The sequence below is a fragment of the Patiria miniata genome, unplaced genomic scaffold (genome assembly GCF_015706575.1).
Source record: "Patiria miniata isolate m_02_andy unplaced genomic scaffold, ASM1570657v1 HiC_scaffold_17, whole genome shotgun sequence".
Lineage (NCBI taxonomy): Eukaryota > Metazoa > Echinodermata > Asteroidea > Valvatida > Asterinidae > Patiria > Patiria miniata.
The window spans coordinates 1543022-1565990 of NW_024037055.1; the positions used below are offsets into that span (position 1 = coordinate 1543022).

The 22969-nt window shown below is 35.5% G+C and overlaps 1 protein-coding gene across 9 annotated transcripts in view; it reads right to left on the bottom strand.

Moving 5' to 3' along the window:
* Positions 1–9346: 9346 nt before the first annotated feature.
* LOC119723351 (muscleblind-like protein 1) overlaps positions 9347–22969 on the bottom strand; it is a 56455-nt gene continuing 42832 nt past the window's right edge. For 7 of the 9 annotated variants that reach the window (XM_038193945.1, XM_038193947.1, XM_038193946.1 and 4 more), the window contains 3 exons: positions 21897–21976; positions 20088–20175; positions 9347–16953 (listed from right to left, as the gene is read on the bottom strand). In XM_038193945.1, coding sequence (XP_038049873.1) covers positions 16748–16953; positions 20088–20175; positions 21897–21976 — 374 coding nt within the window. In that variant the 3' untranslated portion in view covers positions 9347–16747. The other 2 variants (XM_038193942.1, XM_038193943.1) reach the window with 2 other exon arrangements.

The window sequence follows — 22969 nt, forward strand, 5'->3', positions numbered from 1 at the left end:
CAAATTTCATTAAAAATGTAAGGCTAACCCCTTGTTTTTTTTTTATTTTGGCCAAAAAATAAAATTACTTTAAACTTGCAGGAAAGATGCGTAAGGGACCCTAGAACACATTCCCATTTAATTTGGGTGCTCCTCTTACCTCCAAAGATTTTCTGCATTGTTTAGAAAAAAGTCAATTTTCGCTCAAATTTCATTAAAAATGTAAGGCTAACCCCTTGGTTTTTTTTTGATTTTGGCCAAAAAATGAAATTACTTTAAACTTGCAGGAAAGATGCCTAAGGGACCCTAGAACACATTCCCATTTAATTTGGGTGCTCCTCTTACCTCTAAAGATTTTCTGCCTTGTTTAGAAAAAAGTCAATTTTCGCTCAAATTTCATTAAAAATGTAAGGCTAACCCCTTGTTTTTTTTTTGATTTTGGCCAAAAAATGAAATTACTTTAAACTTGCAGGAAAGATGCGTAAGGGACCCTAGAACACATTCCCATTTAATTTGGGTGCTCCTCTTACCTCCAAAGATTTTCTGCATTGTTTAGAAAAAAAGTCAATTTTCGCTCAAATTTCATTAAAAATGTAAGGCTAACCCCTTGTTTTTTTTTCGATTTTGGCCAAAAAATGAAATTACTTTAAAGTTGCAGGAAAGATGCCTAAGGGACCCTAGAACACATTCCCATTTAATTTGGGTGCTCCTCTTACCTCCAAAGATTTTCTGCATTGTTTAGAAAAAAAGTCAATTTTCGCTCAAATTTCATTAAAAATGTAAGGCTAACCCCTTGTTTTTTTTTTGATTTTGGCCAAAAAATGAAATTACTTTAAAGTTGCAGGAAAGATGCCTAAGGGACCCTAGAACACATTCCCATTTAATTTGGGTGCTCCTCTTACCGCCAAAGATTTTCTGCATTGTTTAGAAAAAAGTCAATTTTCGCTCAAATTTCATTAAAAATGTAAGGCTAACCCCTTGTTCTTTTTTTCGATTTTGGCCAAAAAATGAAATTACTTTAAACTTGCAGGAAAGATGCGTAAGGGACCCTAGAACACATTCCCATTTAACTTGGGTGCTCCTCTTACCGCCAAAGATTTTCTGCATTGTTTAGAAAAAAGTCAATTTTCGCTCAAATTTCATTAAAAATGTAAGGCTAACAACCCCTTGTTCTTTTTTTGATTTTGGCCAAAAAATGAAATTACTTTAAACTTGCAGGAAAGATGCCTAAGGGACCCTAGAACACATTCCCATTTAATTTGGGTGCTTCTCTTACCTCTAAAGATTTTCTGCATTGTTTAGAAAAAAGTCAATTTTCGCTCAAATTTCATTAAAAATGTAAGGCTAACCCCTTGTTTTTTTTTTATTTTGGCCAAAAAATAAAATTACTTTAAACTTGCAGGAAAGATGCGTAAGGGACCCTAGAACACATTCCCATTTAATTTGGGTGCTCCTCTTACCTCCAAAGATTTTCTGCATTGTTTAGAAAAAAGTCAATTTTCGCTCAAATTTCATTAAAAATGTAAGGCTAACCCCTTGGTTTTTTTTTGATTTTGGCCAAAAAATGAAATTACTTTAAAGTTGCAGGAAAGATGCCTAAGGGACCCTAGAACACATTCCCATTTAATTTGGGTGCTCCTCTTACCGCCAAAGATTTTCTGCATTGTTTAGAAAAAAGTCAATTTTCGCTCAAATTTCATTAAAATTGTAAGGCTAACCCCTTGTTCTTTTTTTGATTTTGGCCAAAAAATGAAATTACTTTAAAGTTGCAGGAAAGATGCCTAAGGGACCCTAGAACACATTCCCATTTAATTCGGGTGCTCCTCTTACCTCTAAAGATTTTCTGCATTGTTTAGAAAAAAGTCAATTTTCGCTCAAATTTCATTAAAAATGTAAGGCTAACCCCTTGTTCTTTTTTTGATTTTGGCCAAAAAATGAAATTACTTTAAACTTGCAGGAAAGATGCCTAAGGGACCCTAGAACACATTCCCATTTAATTTGGGTGCTCCTCTTACCTCTAAAGATTTTCTGCCTTGTTTAGAAAAAAGTCAATTTTCGCTCAAATTTCATTAAAAATGTAAGGCTAACCCCTTGTTTTTTTTTTGATTTTGGCCAAAAAATGAAATTACTTTAAACTTGCAGGAAAGATGCGTAAGGGACCCTAGAACACATTCCCATTTAATTTGGGTGCTCCTCTTACCTCCAAAGATTTTCTGCATTGTTTAGAAAAAAAGTCAATTTTCGCTCAAATTTCATTAAAAATGTAAGGCTAACCCCTTGTTTTTTTTTCGATTTTGGCCAAAAAATGAAATTACTTTAAAGTTGCAGGAAAGATGCCTAAGGGACCCTAGAACACATTCCCATTTAATTTGGGTGCTCCTCTTACCTCCAAAGATTTTCTGCATTGTTTAGAAAAAAAGTCAATTTTCGCTCAAATTTCATTAAAAATGTAAGGCTAACCCCTTGTTTTTTTTTGATTTTGGCCAAAAAATGAAATTACTTTAAAGTTGCAGGAAAGATGCGTAAGGGACCCTAGAACACATTCCCATTTAATTTGGGTGCTCCTCTTACCGCCAAAGATTTTCTGCATTGTAAAAAAAAAAGTCAATTTTCGCTCAAATTTCATTAAAAATGTAAGGCTAACCCCTTGTTTTTTTTTCGATTTTGGCCAAAAAATGAAATCACTTTAAAGTTGCAGGAAAGATGCCTAAGGGGCCCTAGAACACATTCCCATTTAATTTGGGTGCTCCTCTTACCGCCAAAGATTTTCTGCATTGTTTAGAAAAAAGTCAATTTTTGCTCAAATTTCATTAAAAATGTAAGGCTAACAACCCCTTGTTCTTTTTTTGATTTTGGCCAAAAAATGAAATTACTTTAAACTTGCAGGAAAGATGCCTAAGGGTCCCTAGAACACATTCCCATTTAATTTGGGTGCTTCTCTTACCTCTAAAGATTTTCTGCATTGTTTAGAAAAAAGTCAATTTTCGCTCAAATTTCATTAAAAATGTAAGGCTAACCCCTTGTTTTTTTTTTATTTTGGCCAAAAAATGAAATCACTTTAAAGTTGCAGGAAAGATGCCTAAGGGGCCCTAGAACACATTCCCATTTAATTTGGGTGCTCCTCTTACCGCCAAAGATTTTCTGCATTGTTTAGAAAAAAGTCAATTTTCGCTCAAATTTCATTAAAAATGTAAGGCTAACCCCTTGTTCTATTTTTGATTTTGTCCAAAAAATGAAATTACTTTAAACTTGCAGGAAAGATGCCTAAGGGGCCCTAGAACACATTCCCATTTAATTTGGGTGCTCCTCTTACCGCCAAAGATTTTCTGCATTGTTTAGAAAAAAGTCAATTTTCGCTCAAATTTCATTAAAAATGTAAGGCTAACCCCTTGTTTTTTTTTTATTTTGGCCAAAAAATAAAATTACTTTAAACTTGCAGGAAAGATGCGTAAGGGACCCTAGAACACATTCCCATTTAATTTGGGTGCTCCTCTTACCTCCAAAGATTTTCTGCATTGTTTAGAAAAAAGTCAATTTTCGCTCAAATTTCATTAAAAATGTAAGGCTAACCCCTTGGTTTTTTTTTGATTTTGGCCAAAAAATGAAATTACTTTAAAGTTGCAGGAAAGATGCCTAAGGGACCCTAGAACACATTCCCATTTAATTTGGGTGCTCCTCTTACCGCCAAAGATTTTCTGCATTGTTTAGAAAAAAGTCAATTTTCGCTCAAATTTCATTAAAATTGTAAGGCTAACCCCTTGTTCTTTTTTGATTTTGGCCAAAAAATGAAATTACTTTAAAGTTGCAGGAAAGATGCCTAAGGGACCCTAGAACACATTCCCGTTTAATTCGGGTGCTCCTCTTACCTCTAAAGATTTTCTGCATTGTTTAGAAAAAAGTCAATTTTCGCTCAAATTTCATTAAAAATGTAAGGCTAACCCCTTGTTCTTTTTTTGATTTTGGCCAAAAAATGAAATTACTTTAAACTTGCAGGAAAGATGCCTAAGGGACCCTAGAACACATTCCCATTTAATTTGGGTGCTCCTCTTACCGCCAAAGATTTTCTGCATTGTTTAGAAAAAAGTCAATTTTCGCTCAAATTTCATTAAAAATGTAAGGCTAACCCCTTGTTTTTTTTTTGATTTTGGCCAAAAAATGAAATTACTTTAAACTTGCAGGAAAGATGCGTAAGGGACCCTAGAACACATTCCCATTTAATTTGGGTGCTCCTCTTACCTCCAAAGATTTTCTGCATTGTTTAGAAAAAAAGTCAATTTTCGCTCAAATTTCATTAAAAATGTAAGGCTAACCCCTTGTTTTTTTTTCGATTTTGGCCAAAAAATGAAATTACTTTAAAGTTGCAGGAAAGATGCCTAAGGGACCCTAGAACACATTCCCATTTAATTTGGGTGCTCCTCTTACCTCCAAAGATTTTCTGCATTGTTTAGAAAAAAGTCAATTTTCGCTCAAATTTCATTAAAAATGTAAGGCTAACCCCTTGTTTTTTTTTCGATTTTGGCCAAAAAATGAAATTACTTTAAAGTTGCAGGAAAGATGCCTAAGGGACCCTAGAACACATTCCCATTTAATTTGGGTGCTCCTCTTACCGCCAAAGATTTTCTGCATTGTTTAGAAAAAAGTCAATTTTCGCTCAAATTTCATTAAAAATGTAAGGCTAACCCCTTGTTCTTTTTTTTGATTTTGGCCAAAAAATGAAATTACTTTAAACTTGCAGGAAAGATGCGTAAGGGACCCTAGAACACATTCCCATTTAACTTGGGTGCTCCTCTTACCGCCAAAGATTTTCTGCATTGTTTAGAAAAAAGTCAATTTTCGCTCAAATTTCATTAAAAATGTAAGGCTAACCCCTTTTTTTTTTTTCGATTTTGGCCAAAAAATGAAATCACTTTAAAGTTGCAGGAAAGATGCCTAAGGGGCCCTAGAACACATTCCCATTTAATTTGGGTGCTCCTCTTACCGCCAAAGATTTTCTGCATTGTTTAGAAAAAAGTCAATTTTCGCTCAAATTTCATTAAAAATGTAAGGCTAACCCCTTGTTCTTTTTTTGATTTTGGCCAAAAAATGAAATTACTTTAAACTTGCAGGAAAGATGCCTAAGGGACCCTAGAACACATTCCCATTTAATTTGGGTGCTCCTCTTACCGCCAAAGATTTTCTGCATTGTTTAGAAAAAAGTCAATTTTCGCTCAAATTTCATTAAAAATGTAAGGCTAACCCCTTGTTTTTTTTTTATTTTGGCCAAAAAATAAAATTACTTTAAACTTGCAGGAAAGATGCGTAAGGGACCCTAGAACACATTCCCATTTAATTTGGGTGCTCCTCTTACCTCCAAAGATTTTCTGCATTGTTTAGAAAAAAGTCAATTTTCGCTCAAATTTCATTAAAAATGTAAGGCTAACCCCTTGGTTTTTTTTTGATTTTGGCCAAAAAATGAAATTACTTTAAAGTTGCAGGAAAGATGCCTAAGGGACCCTAGAACACATTCCCATTTAATTTGGGTGCTCCTCTTACCGCCAAAGATTTTCTGCATTGTTTAGAAAAAAGTCAATTTTCGCTCAAATTTCATTAAAATTGTAAGGCTAACCCCTTGTTCTTTTTTTGATTTTGGCCAAAAAATGAAATTACTTTAAAGTTGCAGGAAAGATGCCTAAGGGACCCTAGAACACATTCCCGTTTAATTCGGGTGCTCCTCTTACCTCTAAAGATTTTCTGCATTGTTTAGAAAAAAGTCAATTTTCGCTCAAATTTCATTAAAAATGTAAGGCTAACCCCTTGTTCTTTTTTTGATTTTGGCCAAAAAATGAAATTACTTTAAACTTGCAGGAAAGATGCCTAAGGGACCCTAGAACACATTCCCATTTAATTTGGGTGCTCCTCTTACCGCCAAAGATTTTCTGCATTGTTTAGAAAAAAGTCAATTTTCGCTCAAATTTCATTAAAAATGTAAGGCTAACCCCTTGTTTTTTTTTTGATTTTGGCCAAAAAATGAAATTACTTTAAACTTGCAGGAAAGATGCGTAAGGGACCCTAGAACACATTCCCATTTAATTTGGGTGCTCCTCTTACCTCCAAAGATTTTCTGCATTGTTTAGAAAAAAAGTCAATTTTCGCTCAAATTTCATTAAAAATGTAAGGCTAACCCCTTGTTTTTTTTTCGATTTTGGCCAAAAAATGAAATTACTTTAAAGTTGCAGGAAAGATGCCTAAGGGACCCTAGAACACATTCCCATTTAATTTGGGTGCTCCTCTTACCTCCAAAGATTTTCTGCATTGTTTAGAAAAAAGTCAATTTTCGCTCAAATTTCATTAAAAATGTAAGGCTAACCCCTTGTTTTTTTTTCGATTTTGGCCAAAAAATGAAATTACTTTAAAGTTGCAGGAAAGATGCCTAAGGGACCCTAGAACACATTCCCATTTAATTTGGGTGCTCCTCTTACCGCCAAAGATTTTCTGCATTGTTTAGAAAAAAGTCAATTTTCGCTCAAATTTCATTAAAAATGTAAGGCTAACCCCTTGTTCTTTTTTTGATTTTGGCCAAAAAATGAAATTACTTTAAACTTGCAGGAAAGATGCATAAGGGACCCTAGAACACATTCCCATTTAACTTGGGTGCTCCTCTTACCGCCAAAGATTTTCTGCATTGTTTAGAAAAAAGTCAATTTTCGCTCAAATTTCATTAAAAATGTAAGGCTAACCCCTTGTTTTTTTTTCGATTTTGGCCAAAAAATGAAATCACTTTAAAGTTGCAGGAAAGATGCCTAAGGGGCCCTAGAACACATTCCCATTTAATTTGGGTGCTCCTCTTACCGCCAAAGATTTTCTGCATTGTTTAGAAAAAAGTCAATTTTCGCTCAAATTTCATTAAAAATGTAAGGCTAACCCCTTGTTCTTTTTTTGATTTTGGCCAAAAAATGAAATTACTTTAAACTTGCAGGAAAGATGCCTAAGGGACCCTAGAACACATTCCCATTTAATTTGGGTGCTTCTCTTACCTCTAAAGATTTTCTGCATTGTTTAGAAAAAAGTCAATTTTCGCTCAAATTTCATTAAAAATGTAAGGCTAACCCCTTGGTTTTTTTTTATTTTGGCCAAAAAATAAAATTACTTTAAACTTGCAGGAAAGATGCGTAAGGGACCCTAGAACACATTCCCATTTAATTTGGGTGCTCCTCTTACCTCCAAAGATTTTCTGCATTGTTTAGAAAAAAGTCAATTTTCGCTCAAATTTCATTAAAAATGTAAGGCTAACCCCTTGTTCTTTTTTTGATTTTGGCCAAAAAATGAAATTACTTTAAACTTGCAGGAAAGATGCCTAAGGGACCCTAGAACACATTCCCATTTAATTTGGGTGCTCCTCTTACCGCCAAAGATTTTCTGCATTGTTTAGAAAAAAGTCAATTTTCGCTCAAATTTCATTAAAAATGTAAGGCTAACCCCTTGTTCTTTTTTTGATTTTGGCCAAAAAATGAAATTACTTTAAACTTGCAGGAAAGATGCCTAAGGGACCCTAGAACACATTCCCATTTAATTTGGGTGCTTCTCTTACCTCTAAAGATTTTCTGCATTGTTTAGAAAAAAGTCAATTTTCGCTCAAATTTCATTAAAAATGTAAGGCTAATCCCTTGTTTTTTTTTTATTTTGGCCAAAAAATGAAATCACTTTAAAGTTGCAGGAAAGATGCCTAAGGGGCCCTAGAACACATTCCCATTTAATTTGGGTGCTCCTCTTACTGCCAAAGATTTTCTGCATTGTTTAGAAAAAAGTCAATTTTCGCTCAAATTTCATTAAAAATGTAAGGCTAACCCCTTGTTCTTTTTTTGATTTTGGCCAAAAAATGAAATTACTTTAAACTTGCAGGAAAGATGCGTAAGGGACCCTAGAACACATTCCCATTTAATTTGGGTGCTCCTCTTACCTCCAAAGATTTTCTGCATTGTTTAGAAAAAAGTCAATTTTCGCTCAAATTTCATTAAAAATGTAAGGCTAACCCCTTGTTCTTTTTTTGATTTTGGCCAAAAAATGAAATTACTTTAAAGTTGCAGGAAAGATGCGTAAGGGACCCTAGAACACATTCCCATTTAATTTGGGTGCTCCTCTTACCTCCAAAGATTTTCTGCATTGTTTAGAAAAAAAGTCAATTTTCGCTCAAATTTCATTAAAAATGTAAGGCTAACCCCTTGTTCTTTTTTTGATTTTGGCCAAAAAATGAAATTACTTTAAAGTTGCAGGAAAGATGCCTAAGGGGCCCTAGAACACATTCCCATTTAATTTGGGTGCTCCTCTTACCGCCAAAGATTTTCTGCATTGTTTAGAAAAAAGTCAATTTTCGCTCAAATTTCATTAAAAATGTAAGGCTAACCCCTTGTTCTTTTTTTGATTTTGGCCAAAAAATGAAATTACTTTAAACTTGCAGGAAAGATGCCTAAGGGACCCTAGAACACATTCCCATTTAATTTGGGTGCTTCTCTTACCTCTAAAGATTTTCTGCATTGTTTAGAAAAAAGTCAATTTTCGCTCAAATTTCATTAAAAATGTAAGGCTAACCCCTTGTTCTTTTTTTGATTTTGGCCAAAAAATGAAATTACTTTAAACTTGCAGGAAAGATGCCTAAGGGACCCTAGAACACATTCCCATTTAATTTGGGTGCTCCTCTTACCGCCAAAGATTTTCTGCATTGTTTAGAAAAAAGTCAATTTTCGCTCAAATTTCATTAAAAATGTAAGGCTAACCCCTTGTTCTTTTTTTGATTTTGGCCAAAAAATGAAATTACTTTATACTTGCAGGAAAGATGCCTAAGGGACCCTAGAACACATTCCCATTTAATTTGGGTGCTTCTCTTACCGCCAAAGATTTTCTGCATTGTTTAGAAAAAAGTCAATTTTCGCTCAAATTTCATTAAAAATGTAAGGCTAACCCCTTGTTCTTTTTTCGATTTTGGCCAAAAAATGAAATTACTTTAAACTTGCAGGAAAGATGCGTAAGGGACCCTAGAACACATTCCCATTTAATTTGGGTGCTCCTCTTACCTCCAAAGATTTTCTGCATTGTTTAGAAAAAAGTCAATTTTCGCTCAAATTTCATTAAAAATGTAAGGCTAACCCCTTGCATTTGTTTGATTTTGGCCAAAAAATAAAATTGCTTGAAATGTGCAGGAGAGATGCCTAAGGGACCCTAGAACACATTCCAATTTGATTTTTTTGACAGATGGGCGTTTTAACATGGAAATTTGGGGAAAAACAGTCCATAATTTCTTTTTTTTAAATATGAATGTTTTTTCCTCAAACATACTTAAAAAAACACACACACACAAAGGTACACTGAAAAAACTGTCAGAACAAACATCTTGTTTCAAGTTTCCATACTCCAATATAAGGTGTCTTTTATTGTGGCACTGACATTTTCTTTGATTATTCGGCCACAGCAGCAAGACGAACAAAGACAAAGCGCGTTTCTTATTTACTTGGATTTTTTTGGTTTATTCGCAAACATTTCAACATGGAGTCGAGTAACGTAAGCACCACCTCGTTCCCAAGCTAGTATGGCATGCACGCAGCATAGCAGGAAACGTTAAACGCTTCCATATAGCGGGTTCGTTGCATTCCGTTCCTTTAAACACTTGATACGATATATAATTTTGTTGTTACACTAATTTGTACAGTTTTTAAATCTGCTGTGTGCTGCTATTTTAGGCTCCTCTTTGAGAGTGTTACATGAGCATGCTAAAAAGGCTTTTTGGGGAGAGGGAGGGGAGGGACAACATTTTGGAGGCTTTTCTTGGTGTGACTTCAGAGAAGAATGTTTATCTTGAAGACGTCTTCAACTTTGTTGAGCGATTGCATCACTATTTCTACAACCAGGTAAGCATCTTTGGTGCAGGACTGCACTTGGGATAATTATTCCGCCTACGAATTCATTATAAAACATACAATAACAAGTAAGTTCAATCTTGCTATATAAAGTGGGAAAAAATGTCCAAAAAAAATCGTTCGTATTTTTTATTATTTTGTTTTTGTTGAGTACTTGACAAGAATGATCTCCAAAAAGTTATCCCCCGCCTTTTCTGTTGTTGGAGTTTATAATTCTTAAAAGAATCCTGATTTGAATGGACAATATATTGGGCAAGTTGGTAGTGCTAACCTCAGAACACCACTGCATTTCAGGTATTATGTGGTATTAATCCTGCACTAAAGTATTGGGATATTTCATACAGATATACATGTAGTACTGTTTACAATAATTCAGGGAAATATGAATTAACTATGTGCTGGTCATCTCTGAAAATACAATCACTCCCAAAATGACGGGTGTATATTTCAATTCAAATGCTTCTGGATAATTTCTCATTTCTGATCTCGAGAAAGCAGCCACACAGTAAGACCTTATTTCCCTGAATTTTAACAACATGTTGATAATATTCACGGTTCAGTCCAGACAGAATCGTTATTCCTAAAATGAGAAATTTGCCAAAAGATGGCAAAAAATGGGCAAACATTGGCTAGGCATATATGATTGGCTCTGAAGCGCGAGCATTTTTTGGCAATGAGGCGTGTCGCGAGTTTCTTTGGCAACCATTAAAGCAAATGGATTCATAATTTGTTATGAAACCCTCATAAAGGAATAATAAAATACTGATAAGAACTATCCACAGATTCGGATAAATTGTTCTTGACAGTATGTTATTGCATTGCTGTCGTGGGAATACGAATTCCCGTCTCGAAACCACTGTTTTCTACTTTGCTATAAAAACCAAGTAAATTTCATTTCGTCAGTTGTGTATGAAAACTATCACACGATTTGGATTATAAGGGCAAGAAAGTGATAACACTTGGAAAAATTTGAATTATATGTGGGAAATAACGTAAAAACACACTCCAAGCACATTGGTTTTTCTGAAGAAAAAAAAATTACTCTATTCAGAGTCACAACCTTACAGTTAAAACAAGACGTCACCTAATCCTCTCCAAATTTTTTTTTTCCCCTGAACAAATTCTACATCTGTTTTGTACAAGTCGATTTTCTTTCCGTGTATGTGTTGTGGGTAAACCTTTAAAATGTGCAGCTCTATATCTGGCTAATCCCTAACGCGACTTATTTCTTACTGCGCCAATTTCAGCTGGTCCTCTATGGGAAAATATTTCATCTGTTCCATTTACCACTTTACGCCCCCCCCCCCGTTCCAAATACTGCACACGCCCACAATTAAGAACACCTGTCGTTGAAGAATGCAACTTTTACTGGTCTGTGCAGAATTTTTCTAAACTTAAATTTGTCACTGCAATCTAGACTTTTTGAAACTGGTGATTGTCGGGCTTCACTCTTTAACTGTGTATCGTCACCAAGTTGTTTATAAACGTCAATTTCCGGAAAGGAGAATTTGAGGTGAAGACTCAGCTGAAACTGCCACAGAAGATGCACGCCTACGGAAACTATACACATCACTACAAATGACACAATATTTTGGTGAAAATCTTGTTAAAAACATCAAAACTTATACATGTCATCAAACTATATTAACAAAAAAAAGGAGAAAACCAAAATCGTTTAGAAACAAATTTAAAAAAATCTGACAAAATCACCAAAAACAAAAAAAATTATATGACGCCTCTCCAAAATACAGTGAGGCTTATGTCAAACCATGAAATATGACAGGAAACCAAAATTTTTATGAATGGAAGTAAACAAGAAAAAACAAATTACTTACACACTTAATTCAAAAAAGTTTTCTAAAAAGAATATAAACTTACAGTATTAAGAATCTTACTTTAAAATAGACTGCATCTATGGACAAAAAATTCTTATTCTTTAATATTTCATTTCAGAAAACTGATCATTTCAGTTAATATCTTTCAAAGTTGGTAGTACTTAAAAAAAAGTAATGTACAACATTGTCTACTGTATATATTCTATTTATAAATCATGAAGAAGCATGATTTAAAAAAAAAACGCATATCAGATATCGAAGAACCATTTCACAATTCTGCCCAGATTGTTCTTGTTCATAAAATATACAACTGACTATTTTGGAGAAGTTTGTTCAGGTCAAATCAGAAACATGCATTGACAGTCAATAATATGAGTTGTTGAGAACATTTAAAAAAATTAAAAGGACAGATATTATGTCTCTGAAGTTATTTTTTTCATAAATGAAACACTTTTGTCTGTTGTATTATTATTTTTTTTACATTCTGAGTTTCAATTGAATCATTCCAGGGTTAGATTATCCCAAACTCAAAATACAAACACTGTATTTCATACATAGTATTGATTAAATAAAAAAGTTTTGTGAAATGGTTCTTTCATGATATTTTTCTAGTTTCTACTTAACGCTATGAGTTGTTTCAAGACACATTTTAATGCATAACTACATAAATCACATGCACATTAGTTATTCACAGTTGTAATTTCATCCTAAAAGCTTTTCCAACATGTACAAAGATTGATTTGTCTTCCTCTACAACCTTACAACTTTCAACCCAGAAATGGTCAATGGTGCCCAAGTCAGAGAAAACTATGATGAAGAGTGATTTCCATATGCACACACACAATTTCACCAGCCAATCCCTTTAAAAAAACAATTAGGCTGACACCATAGTTGTGTTCATCCATATCACACTTATCTGCACTATGGACTCAGGGAACAATACCAAGATGGCCACAGTGTAGAGTGGGGGATTTTGGATGGTTTCTCAGCAAAGAGGAAAATTACCAATCCGTATTTTCAAACTTCCATCTTCAGAAACGTCCAATTGTGGAAAATAACCTCATAAAGTGAGAAGAACATAGCACTACAGTTTGCAATAAGCATAGCAATCTTCTTTAGGAAGAAATAATGGGTTACAATAGCTGTGAATGTTTTAGCAAACAGTTGTGGCATCTATGTGACCAGCACGTTCAATACAAGTCCATGTAGGGAGTGCAAACATTCAGTTTTACAAATTCAAACATGGATGAAAAAAACCCCAAACAATTACAGGAGTGCTTTTGGACATTTCACAAACACATTCTCTTCAAAATGGACCAAAACTGATGGCTTTCCAAACAGACAAAAGTCATTTTCCCCTTATGTCTTACCATTGGCACAAATATATGGGATCATTTACAATTCACTACGAAACACTCACAGCTTTGCTCAATATCATTAGTTTTGTACAAGAAGCATTCATTACATCTACGAAGCATTTCTGTATATAGATTTCACATCACTGTTTTTGTTTTAATTAAAAAAAAAAGAAAAACAGTAAATGACAATTAACAGGCTACAATAATTTCCGACATCTAACTAACTTTTTGCCTTGTTTTTTTTTTTTTTTACTGCAAGCACTTTTATCTGATTTTTTTTTACGGTACAGGCACTGCTAATAGAATTGCGACATTTTTTTTTTTTTACTTTTTAGTAGTAAAGCAACTTTTTGAAGGCTCTAGCTCGCAATACATGGATTATCATTACAAAAAATCCAGTGTATATCTTTGGTGAAATGTCCGAGTTTTTCACACAAAAAAGGAAAACGCGGAAACCCTGGTATTTCGTTTTTACATCACCATGACAACCAACAGGTAACTAATGTGCTAGTATCTAACACACTGTTGGTTTATAGTGTGTGGTTTTCTCTTTTCTTTTTTTACAAAAAAAGACACACACACTTCTGTAAGTAATCTTGAAACACATCTTGCTATTGTTTTTTTCGTATAATCTTACAATACTTTGGCAAAAAAGTCCAGTTACATTAGGATTGTCGGCACCCTGTATTTTCTTTTTTAATTATTGTTATCATAACATCATAAGAATTAACCACACCTAATTATTTTTTTTGTCAGATGTTTTACAAATTATTGTCTAAAATTGAATAAACAATGGCACACACTTGTTTTCTTCCTTTAAAAAACAAAAAGAAGACGGCACCAAGATTTGTAAAAGACACTACGTTGATACTGAATATTAATACCATTGATTTAAGATATTTTATTTTTACTCCAAGAAGACCGACAATAACCCAAAAAAGATAATTGTCTAAATGTATTTTGTAACCTCACACGTTATATACAAAAAAACTTGTTTAAGTACATTATATAAGTATGACTCGACATGTCATACAGTTTTTTATACAACTACAAATCACTAAAATGAGAGACGGATATATGCATCTCAATTTTAAACGACAGATAGAGTAAAGTTTTCCTTTTTTAGGGAGCTAAGCTCCTTCTTAATCCTTAAAATTTATAATCTTTTTTTTTTTTTTTTGTCAAGCATTTCAGCATGACGTGCTCTAAAGCAGTAACCTTAGAAAGCTTCCACCAGATCTGTTCAAACAGCGAATCTTTTAACGAGTTGCAATATTTCAATTTCTCTCCCATTAATAGATGACAGGGACTTTTCTCCTTGTAAAAGCCAAGTTTAGCCCCTTTCATTTTCTTATTTTTGGGGGACAATTTTCCCTTGTCTATTCAGCTTTTTTTTCTCTTAAGCTTCTCCGAATTATAAAGTCAGAACGAACTACCAGGTAGTAAAATAAAATAAAAGGAAAAGCATTTGGCACAGTGTTTTTGAACACAAAGAGCAAAATAAAATAAAAATTGTGAAAAATGAAAACCATTAAAAAAAAAAGCAACCAAGAAAACAACTGTTTATCTCCTTTCCTTCAGAAAAACAACTGAAGGATTTTTGAAGAAAAAAAATATCGAAATTTGCGTTCCATGTAAGGTCTTCGCTTGAATTTCATGTGCTGAGATTATTATACATGTACCCCCAAAGCAGCAAGCTTGTAAACATGGGTTACAGAGCGTGTCACATGGTACGACAGAACGCTTGAGGGCGCCATTTATGTCACGCCAAAACTGGTAAGTTTTACATCCGAGAAACACCAAAGTTCCTCAACTTATGCCTCCTTCATTTATAATTTAAACTGAGAAACGTCAAAAGACTTGCTCACCTTAAGAAAAAAAACACATTTAATGGTCAATCGTCCTCTAGCGAATGCTTCCATGTGATGTGACACGACTCAAACTACAAACAAATAACATTTCAGAGCTATAAGGCATTATGGCATGCTTTCAAGCAAAAAATGAGCGTAAAGATCATTCAGATAGCCAGCAGCGGTGATGGAATATACAAATCAACACATCCACTACTCGGCATTCCTTTAATACAAAGATGGTGGGAAAAATTGACTACCAAGAAGAAGCTAAAACAAATCCAAAAAACCAACACAGCCCAGAAAGCATCATTAGTTTGCACCGATGACAGTTGAAAAAAAATATGGTGGATCATTTGCAGCCATGCAGTGAAGATTGGTTGAAGCTGTAACCATTTTAGGGCCCGTCTCTATTCATATCTGGGATGAGTTACCGACAAGTTGCAGGTAGAATCATTCACTTTGTCCGAGAGAAGCGCCGCATTTGTCCCGGACATGTTCCGGGAAAACTTTCATTGGCAACCGCTGGACTCATACTGATAACTTCATTGCAGGAAAGTTGATAGGAATCCTGCAACTTACACCCGATACAATGTTTATAACTTGTCCGGAACTCGTCCCAAAATATGACATGAGCAGGCCCTTACTCCGTTTGCCAAAAGGATTTTGAAGTGTTTTTTTTTTTTACAACTCTCTGTACCTTTTCTCTGTTTCCTTTTGTGATTTCTCCTGGATGTTTTTGATTTACAGACGTTGTCAATCCAATGCATTGGCCTGCACGTCCACCCTTTTGCTTCTATCACCGAAAAAAAAAAAGCTGATCTGGGCTAAAATATATCACCACAAAGATATCCACAGGCTTCCAATGGCATGACCCCAAATATAAAAGGTGTTCTTTCAAAAGTATATATTAACAACTTGTGAAAAATTATGAACTCGAATTACTATACAAACGCAAGTAGAGGGTTTCACATCAAATTGAGTACAAAAGTGTTGTTTTATTTCAGTTGAAGTAAAAAAAGAAAGCACCGTCGAGAAAAATATTTCTTGTAGTTATTTCCACAGATTTCCACGCCCCCCCCCCAATATTTCTCGTGCAAGTGCGGGATTTTATCAAAGGATACACACAATAAAAAAAAATAATCTAAATTGGTGATTTTTGTCAACTAACTTTCTTTTTATATACACTAAGAAACAGTCCGACATTTACATGCTTCATAATCTTAAAAATTGTCTCTTTTTTGGCACATTTTACCACACAATGGTTTTTTTCAAGGTAAAAAAAGTCAATTCAATATATTCCCAAAGTTATTTAGGAAAAAAAAAGGTAGAAAGAACTGAGGGTTGCCATCTGAATCTTGTGGGTATTTTTGTTGTGATTCTACATCTAAATGCACAACGTCATTCTCATGCAGGCCTGTACACAATTTAACCCCCTCCAATTAAACACTTGTGTGTGTGCATATGAATGTCGTGATTTCATGATGTGCGGGCAAGCTTATCTTACATCTCTCCCAGCGTCAAAAACGGAGAAATAAAGTCTCTTTTCTATAGTCAGAAATTAAATGATACCAACATGAGAAATAGCAACGGTCCCAAAATGCTCTATGAATTCAGACACTGGGATGTAAGCAGATACAAAAGTGGAGAAAACAAAACCAAATGCGACTGTTTTTTTTTTTTGCTGGTTTCCGAGCTTGGTGATAAAAGGGGTTTTTATCAAAAGCGCCAGCAAAAAAAAAAGAAGGGAGGGGGTTGTGCAGGCAAAACAGGCAGGCAGGCAGGCATAAGAGAGATCAGCCGATTTTTGTGTGAATATGTCTCCCTTGCTTTTTTGTTTATTGAGCAGCCATGGTAGCGACAGCCAGAGGAGTAGAGCATGAAGCAACCATAGTGGTGGCAACGGTGACACTAGCATTGACTGCAGAGGAGGAGGCAGAGGCATTGGAGGAGTTGTGGTAGTATTTGCAATTGGCTCGTGCACATTTGCCCTTGACGGCATCACGACACAGCGTCACTTTGCCCTCAATGATCTCTACTTGGTCTGTTTAAAGGGAGGGAGGGAAAGCAAACAACGTTAACCAAAAAAAGAAAAAAAGGAAAAACGGCACTGACACAAATGAAAATCAGAGATGAAAATAAAAAAAACAACGGCCCCTGCTGCAAAACATAAATATATAAGAGCTGGCTTGTTGAGCTGACAGAACCTGCAAAATATTACGGCAGAGCGCGACCACTTCCACAAAATACCGGCCAAGCAGACTGAAATATATGCTCCACTACCGACAAGTTCTTGAAAACCGAACACCAGAGCTTTCCTGAAGAACTCCCCTGTCGGGCTACAGTGTTAGAATAACTTTGCTAGTTTGATAACTTTAGTAAATCATCCAAGATAAGCCAATGTACTGATTGTTAGTTTGATTTTCATAACGAATCTGTGACATACATGCCATTCTGTGCTTTCTAGAGGCCTGTCCACACTATTGTCTTGCCTAACCATATCAAAATAAACATGGGTCCACTGAAAGCAGAACTGTGTCACATCAAACACAGGTAGGCAAGGCGTACCGTTCACACTGACACCAGTACATGTACATTGGTCGGCTGTAGATTTTGGGCTTTCCACCAGGAGGAGCCAGGATCAGGGTTGGCTTTGACCCATGTAGGGCACCAGACCCGTGCCCAAGCCGTGTTAGATTCCTACTAGCGTGAACGTGGTTCCTGAAATCGCCATGTTGGACCCAGATCCAACACAGAGATTTGGTGAAATGCCTGATGGATGTTGTTATCATTCTTTGGAACATTCAAACCAGCAAATTATGAATAACACACTTCAAGGCAAAGTTCTCTGTGGGGGGCAAACAATGCAAATGAGGGCATGCTCATTGCCACTGAGTGAAAAAAAACATGCATTATGAATATTCAGCAGCATTATAATAAGAGAAGCAACAAAGCATCTGATTGGCTACACCTGCCCCAGCATCGTCCAATGAAAATGCATTTTATATCACACAAAGCTCTATTTCAACAAGTACACATAAAACTTTTTTTCCTGTTAAAAGCATGGGTAAAAAATAGCGTTTTTAAAAACCCAAACAGCTCACTGATCACAGAGGATTCCGCTCCTGCTAATTGGCCAATCAAAACAAAGCAGAGAAGCCCATTAACCAATCAGCAATTTGCTCTTTGTTCAATAAATAATCACTATGCCAGCTTTTCATATTTCAGCTTTTCATATTTCAGCTTCTTTTTTCTTCTGCAGCACGGGAGCAGCTTTCCGAAACAACTTAATTTTTTTTGGAATTGACTCGTTCATATCTTCTTTTTTGGAGAACAAAATATATCCAAATAAAAAACAAACTTAATTGGCCTCACAGGCTGTCTCTTCCCTCAGCTGCTGTAGTGAAATCTTTGTGTTAAGGCCCCTCCTAAACAGGGTTAAAATCTTGGACTTAAATGACAAAATAATTTACATGCACGTTTTAACGTGTCGGTAGCTATTAACAATTGACCCTCGTTAAGTCTTCATATCGTTACACACTTCTCCATTGCGTTAAGGTGCCTCATAAGCCACTCCGGCGTAGATTAAACACTTGGTGTTTAATGAACACCGCGAGTGTTATTCAGTTTATTTGTCGTTCTGCTCATAACTGTCTGGCAGTATAGCGCAGCTTGTGTGAACATTGAGTGCCCCACTGGAGTAAACATCTTGCACAGCCTCTAAACCATACACATGTTCGTTTGTTTGTTTGCTTGTTTGTTTGTTTGGTCTTCTTACCATTTACACAACACATTGCACTTCGAGGTTATTAACTCAAGTCAGTTAAAAGTTAGTAGTTCAAAGTTTTATCATCAGACCTATAAAGTTACTCTAAAATTAAAAACAACTCACTCAGTAGCCGTCTTTTACAAAAACGGCACTGGTTAATTTTTTCTCTCTAAAATTTCTTAAAATGTAAAGTTAGACAATAACAATAATAACAACATTGTTATAGAAATATAAAACAAAAAAAGGAAAAAATTATGTTAGACACTTGTTCAACAATCTTAATTTTTTTTTTTAAAGATTATTTGGAATGATCCACGGCGGGAGGCAAGTAACACTTGCTGTGTTTTTTGTTTTTGTTGTTTTTTTTTGGTGTGTGTGGAAGCTCGATTGAAAATCAAATAGATGTGACGACTGGTGCTGGTAGCGCCGGTAAAGGAACCGGTGCCATGACTGCCAGTGCGGCAGATGTGGGCGGATGGTAGAATTTACACTTGGGCCGTGTACACCGGCTCTGAGCCGCGTACCGGCATAGCGTTACCTTGCCGTCTATGATTTCAACGTAGTCTGTGGAGCAAAGTGAGGAAGTTAGGAGAAGGAAAACACAAGATTGTTAGGTTGAAAAAAAAAAGCCAGGTGTAGTTGTTCTGATAAGGAAACACTACAGATGGATCTACTCTCCATTAAGCTAATGACTTTTTTCTCCAAAGGATGAAAAAATTAACATAAAAGTCAACAGCACTCACTATAATTACTCTCACGGCTTAGTGGAATGCCAACTTGACTTATTTTGATCAGTGACATTTCAGATGGTTTTTCAAGACGATTTCCAACTTGCAAGAAATTTGTGAGTTCTGTACACAAGTCCAAATTGCTTACTGAGGAAACTTCAGCATACGACCCAACCGACAGCCCATCAAGTCAACTCATAGGTCAAATCATAGGTCAAATCATAGGTCAAATCACAAGTCAAATCATAAGTCAAATCATAGGTCAAATCATCAGTACTCATATGAACAATGGCAAAGGGAGGCTTCATTCATTTGAACAGTTTGGACAAGTGACTTGAAAAAAGATGCCATATGATTGACTTACGATTGGATTAGTGAAGACTTGTGAACGACTTACAATGGATTTGTGAATGACTTATGATGTGATTACCTGTGAATAACTTCCGAAGGACTTGTGATTACTTGTGATCGACTTATGATGGACGTTTGACGACTTGTGATTTCAACCACGTATATACATTGTGCCCCTCTACCTTGTGAACAGACTGACCAATTGACTTGTGATCGACTTAAGATGGTCTTGTGATGACTTACGATGGACTTGTGATTTTAACCGTAGCATCACAGTAATACTGATGGACCACTGTAAGCTAAATGCTTAGTGTATTGTTGCCAGCTTACCTTCCATCACATGTGCATATCTGCAGTTGGGCCTCTTGCAGCTACCCGACTTGAAGTCGCGACACACAGGTATCGTATCAGCCGACTGCTACAATACAAGACAAACAAAACCATCACAACAAATCATTGTCTATCCAAGTTATCTTCCAACCAAAAAGTAGGAGGCTGTTGTGTTTCTTTTTTTTTTCTTTTTTTGAGGGAGGGATAACTAGCAAAATCTCTTTTTAAAATATTTCAGAGATTTTTATTTTGACTTGTTTATAACCATCATTTTTTTTCAGTGGTGTACACTTATGACACAGTAAATTTGCAGATACCCCCCATTATTGCCAACTTCGTCTTGCAAACTTTCAAATTTCCCCAAAAGTACATTTACGCAAAGAACATTTATTGATTAATACACAATCTGGTTCCTTTGAGTTTGGTTTCTCATGGTGTTGGACATATAAAAAGTAGTTAGGGGTGTTTATTCATGGACTGATAGACTTGGAACTGTGATGTGAATGCACGTAGGTACAGAGATCTGTAATATGATTGCTGCATGCTGGAAAAAACAAAATTTCATGCTGTGTTTGGTAGCAGAAACGGCTGCAATTATCGTTTGTTCCTTTGCATTTTGCGACATCCAATGCCTGACTGCACAAAACAAATCCACTTTTATTTTTGAAGCGACATTTTGCGATGACTTTCAGCTCATGAATTGCTTCACTTTTTTTAGTTTTTTTTTCTCTACAAAAAGCAAAATGCCTGTCATGCCAGCTTTTGGAAAATAATATTTCCAGCTTTCAATTGTTTTCATTTTTCACAGCATTTTCAGCCGCCATATTTTTTTTGCATTTTATTCATTGACAATGACTACCAGCTAACATGCAAGGGGGACATAGACTTAACAATGGTTTAAGTGAATACAATTAAAGATCTCAAATCTTTGTCCTTCTTTTAGTTCTTCCCTTTTTTGCATCAGAATCTAAAACGACTTTTAAATGCAATAGAATAACCCATAAAATATCTTGCATTCTGATTCAGTTTAAAATTCACATCACTTGTTTTTGACATGTTTGAGTCACTGTGACTTTTGCAGTGAAGTATTCCTCTGGAGAAATCCACAGATGTTTTAAAAAAAATCATCAGAATATGTCCTTGAACAAATCAAACACCAAATGAAATTGTAATTGTAAAATATTCATTAAGTATTCACTTTTACCAGTAGGAATGCTGTGTTTAAGTGCTCCTTGCCAAATCAGGCTTCAAAGTTGAGTAGTTTTTTTTTCTTGCTCATTTTTTTTCTTCTTTAACACTTCGTAAAATAGAAATACATTATTCACTTTTGATGCCAGAAGTTTTGTTTCTAGAAATGTGCTTCAATAGAATTTGACACGCACACTAAGCTACTATTTCCAATCAAATCACAAAACAAACATTGGTATAACTTGTCACATAAAACTATTTCTCTTGCAATGCTTCTTTTTTTTTTTTACACAGACTCCTTTTTTTTCTGTTTAAAACAAACTATGGAGTCACAAGGATAAATTATACGATGTCCTGAACAACAACATGGTTTGTAGTTTTTTTTTATCCAAATTTCCGTCAAATTCTCTTCCCACTGTTTGGATTATTTTTTCAGGATTTATACTTCACAGTCCTGACTGTATTCCAAAATTCCACTTTATCAAAATTTCTAACGGGGACAACAGTCTCCTTCCAGGGCGAGCACGTAAACACATCACATCTACATTTGTTTCTCTTGTTTTTTCTTTCTTTCAAAAAGGCAAAAAATTGAAACAAGGACTGCAGCACGTTTTTTTTTACCTGCTGGGGCATAACTTGGTGTGTGTAGAAAGAAGGCATGGTAGCGGCGGCACCGGGAGGCACTGTTGGCATCATGGGAACTGCATTACCATGGCAACAAAGACAATCGTCATGGCAACAAGACATCGTCATGGCAACCAGCCAGCCAGCCAAGCACAAGGTTGTACGGTGGTTGTGGATATTTGGGGAGGGGGTTTGATTTGGCATGCATGCGGTTTGGACATTTTGAGCATGCCACAATTTTTTGTTGTTGTACGGTTGTCAAGCAGAGCACAGACGCAAGCATGGTGTTTTTGTTTTTCAAAATGGCAAACGGTGGGAAAGTTGGTAGAGGGAAGGAGAAAACAATAAAAAACAGAAATTAGAACAATGTTCAGAAATGTCTTTCTAAGTGTCCATGTTCAAGCGAATTCTATTTATACAAATATGAATATGTCTTAAAACCTGCGTATCGGTTGAAATGTAAATGATGGAAATGCAGATACAATTAATGAAAGAAAGACTACCATTAATTAGAGACAAATGATCCACAATGTACTTGGAAACAACTGGGAATATTTGAGACTATATCCCATTCGAACCAGCCAGCTGACCCTGGCAAACTTGGCTGTTGAGTGGTAAGATGTCTTCCCTTGTAAGCAGGAGGTCATGGGTTCGAGTCCCACCCGAGTAATCTTGTGGTTTTTTTCTCATGCCCTTGGAAAATACTGAGGACACAGTATTTACAAAATGTTATTAGCGAAGGGCAAAACACAATATTGAATCTGAGTACAATGTTTCACACTCAGCAATCAGTCCTCACGAGTCCATCATAAGTCCTCACAAGTCCATCGCAAGTCCATCACAAGCCATATGGGATGAAGAATAAGAAAGGAATGCTTTCATTGCAGTTCATTTGAATAGCTCGTGCCTTTACTTGGCGCTGGATGGCTTGTGTGGACTGGTGATTGCCTTGTGTGGACTTGTGAGAACTTGTGATTGCCTTGTGTGGACTTGTGATTGCCTTGTGAGGACTTGTGATTGCCTTGTGTGGACTTGTGATTGCCTTGTGAGGACTTGTGATTGCCTTGTGT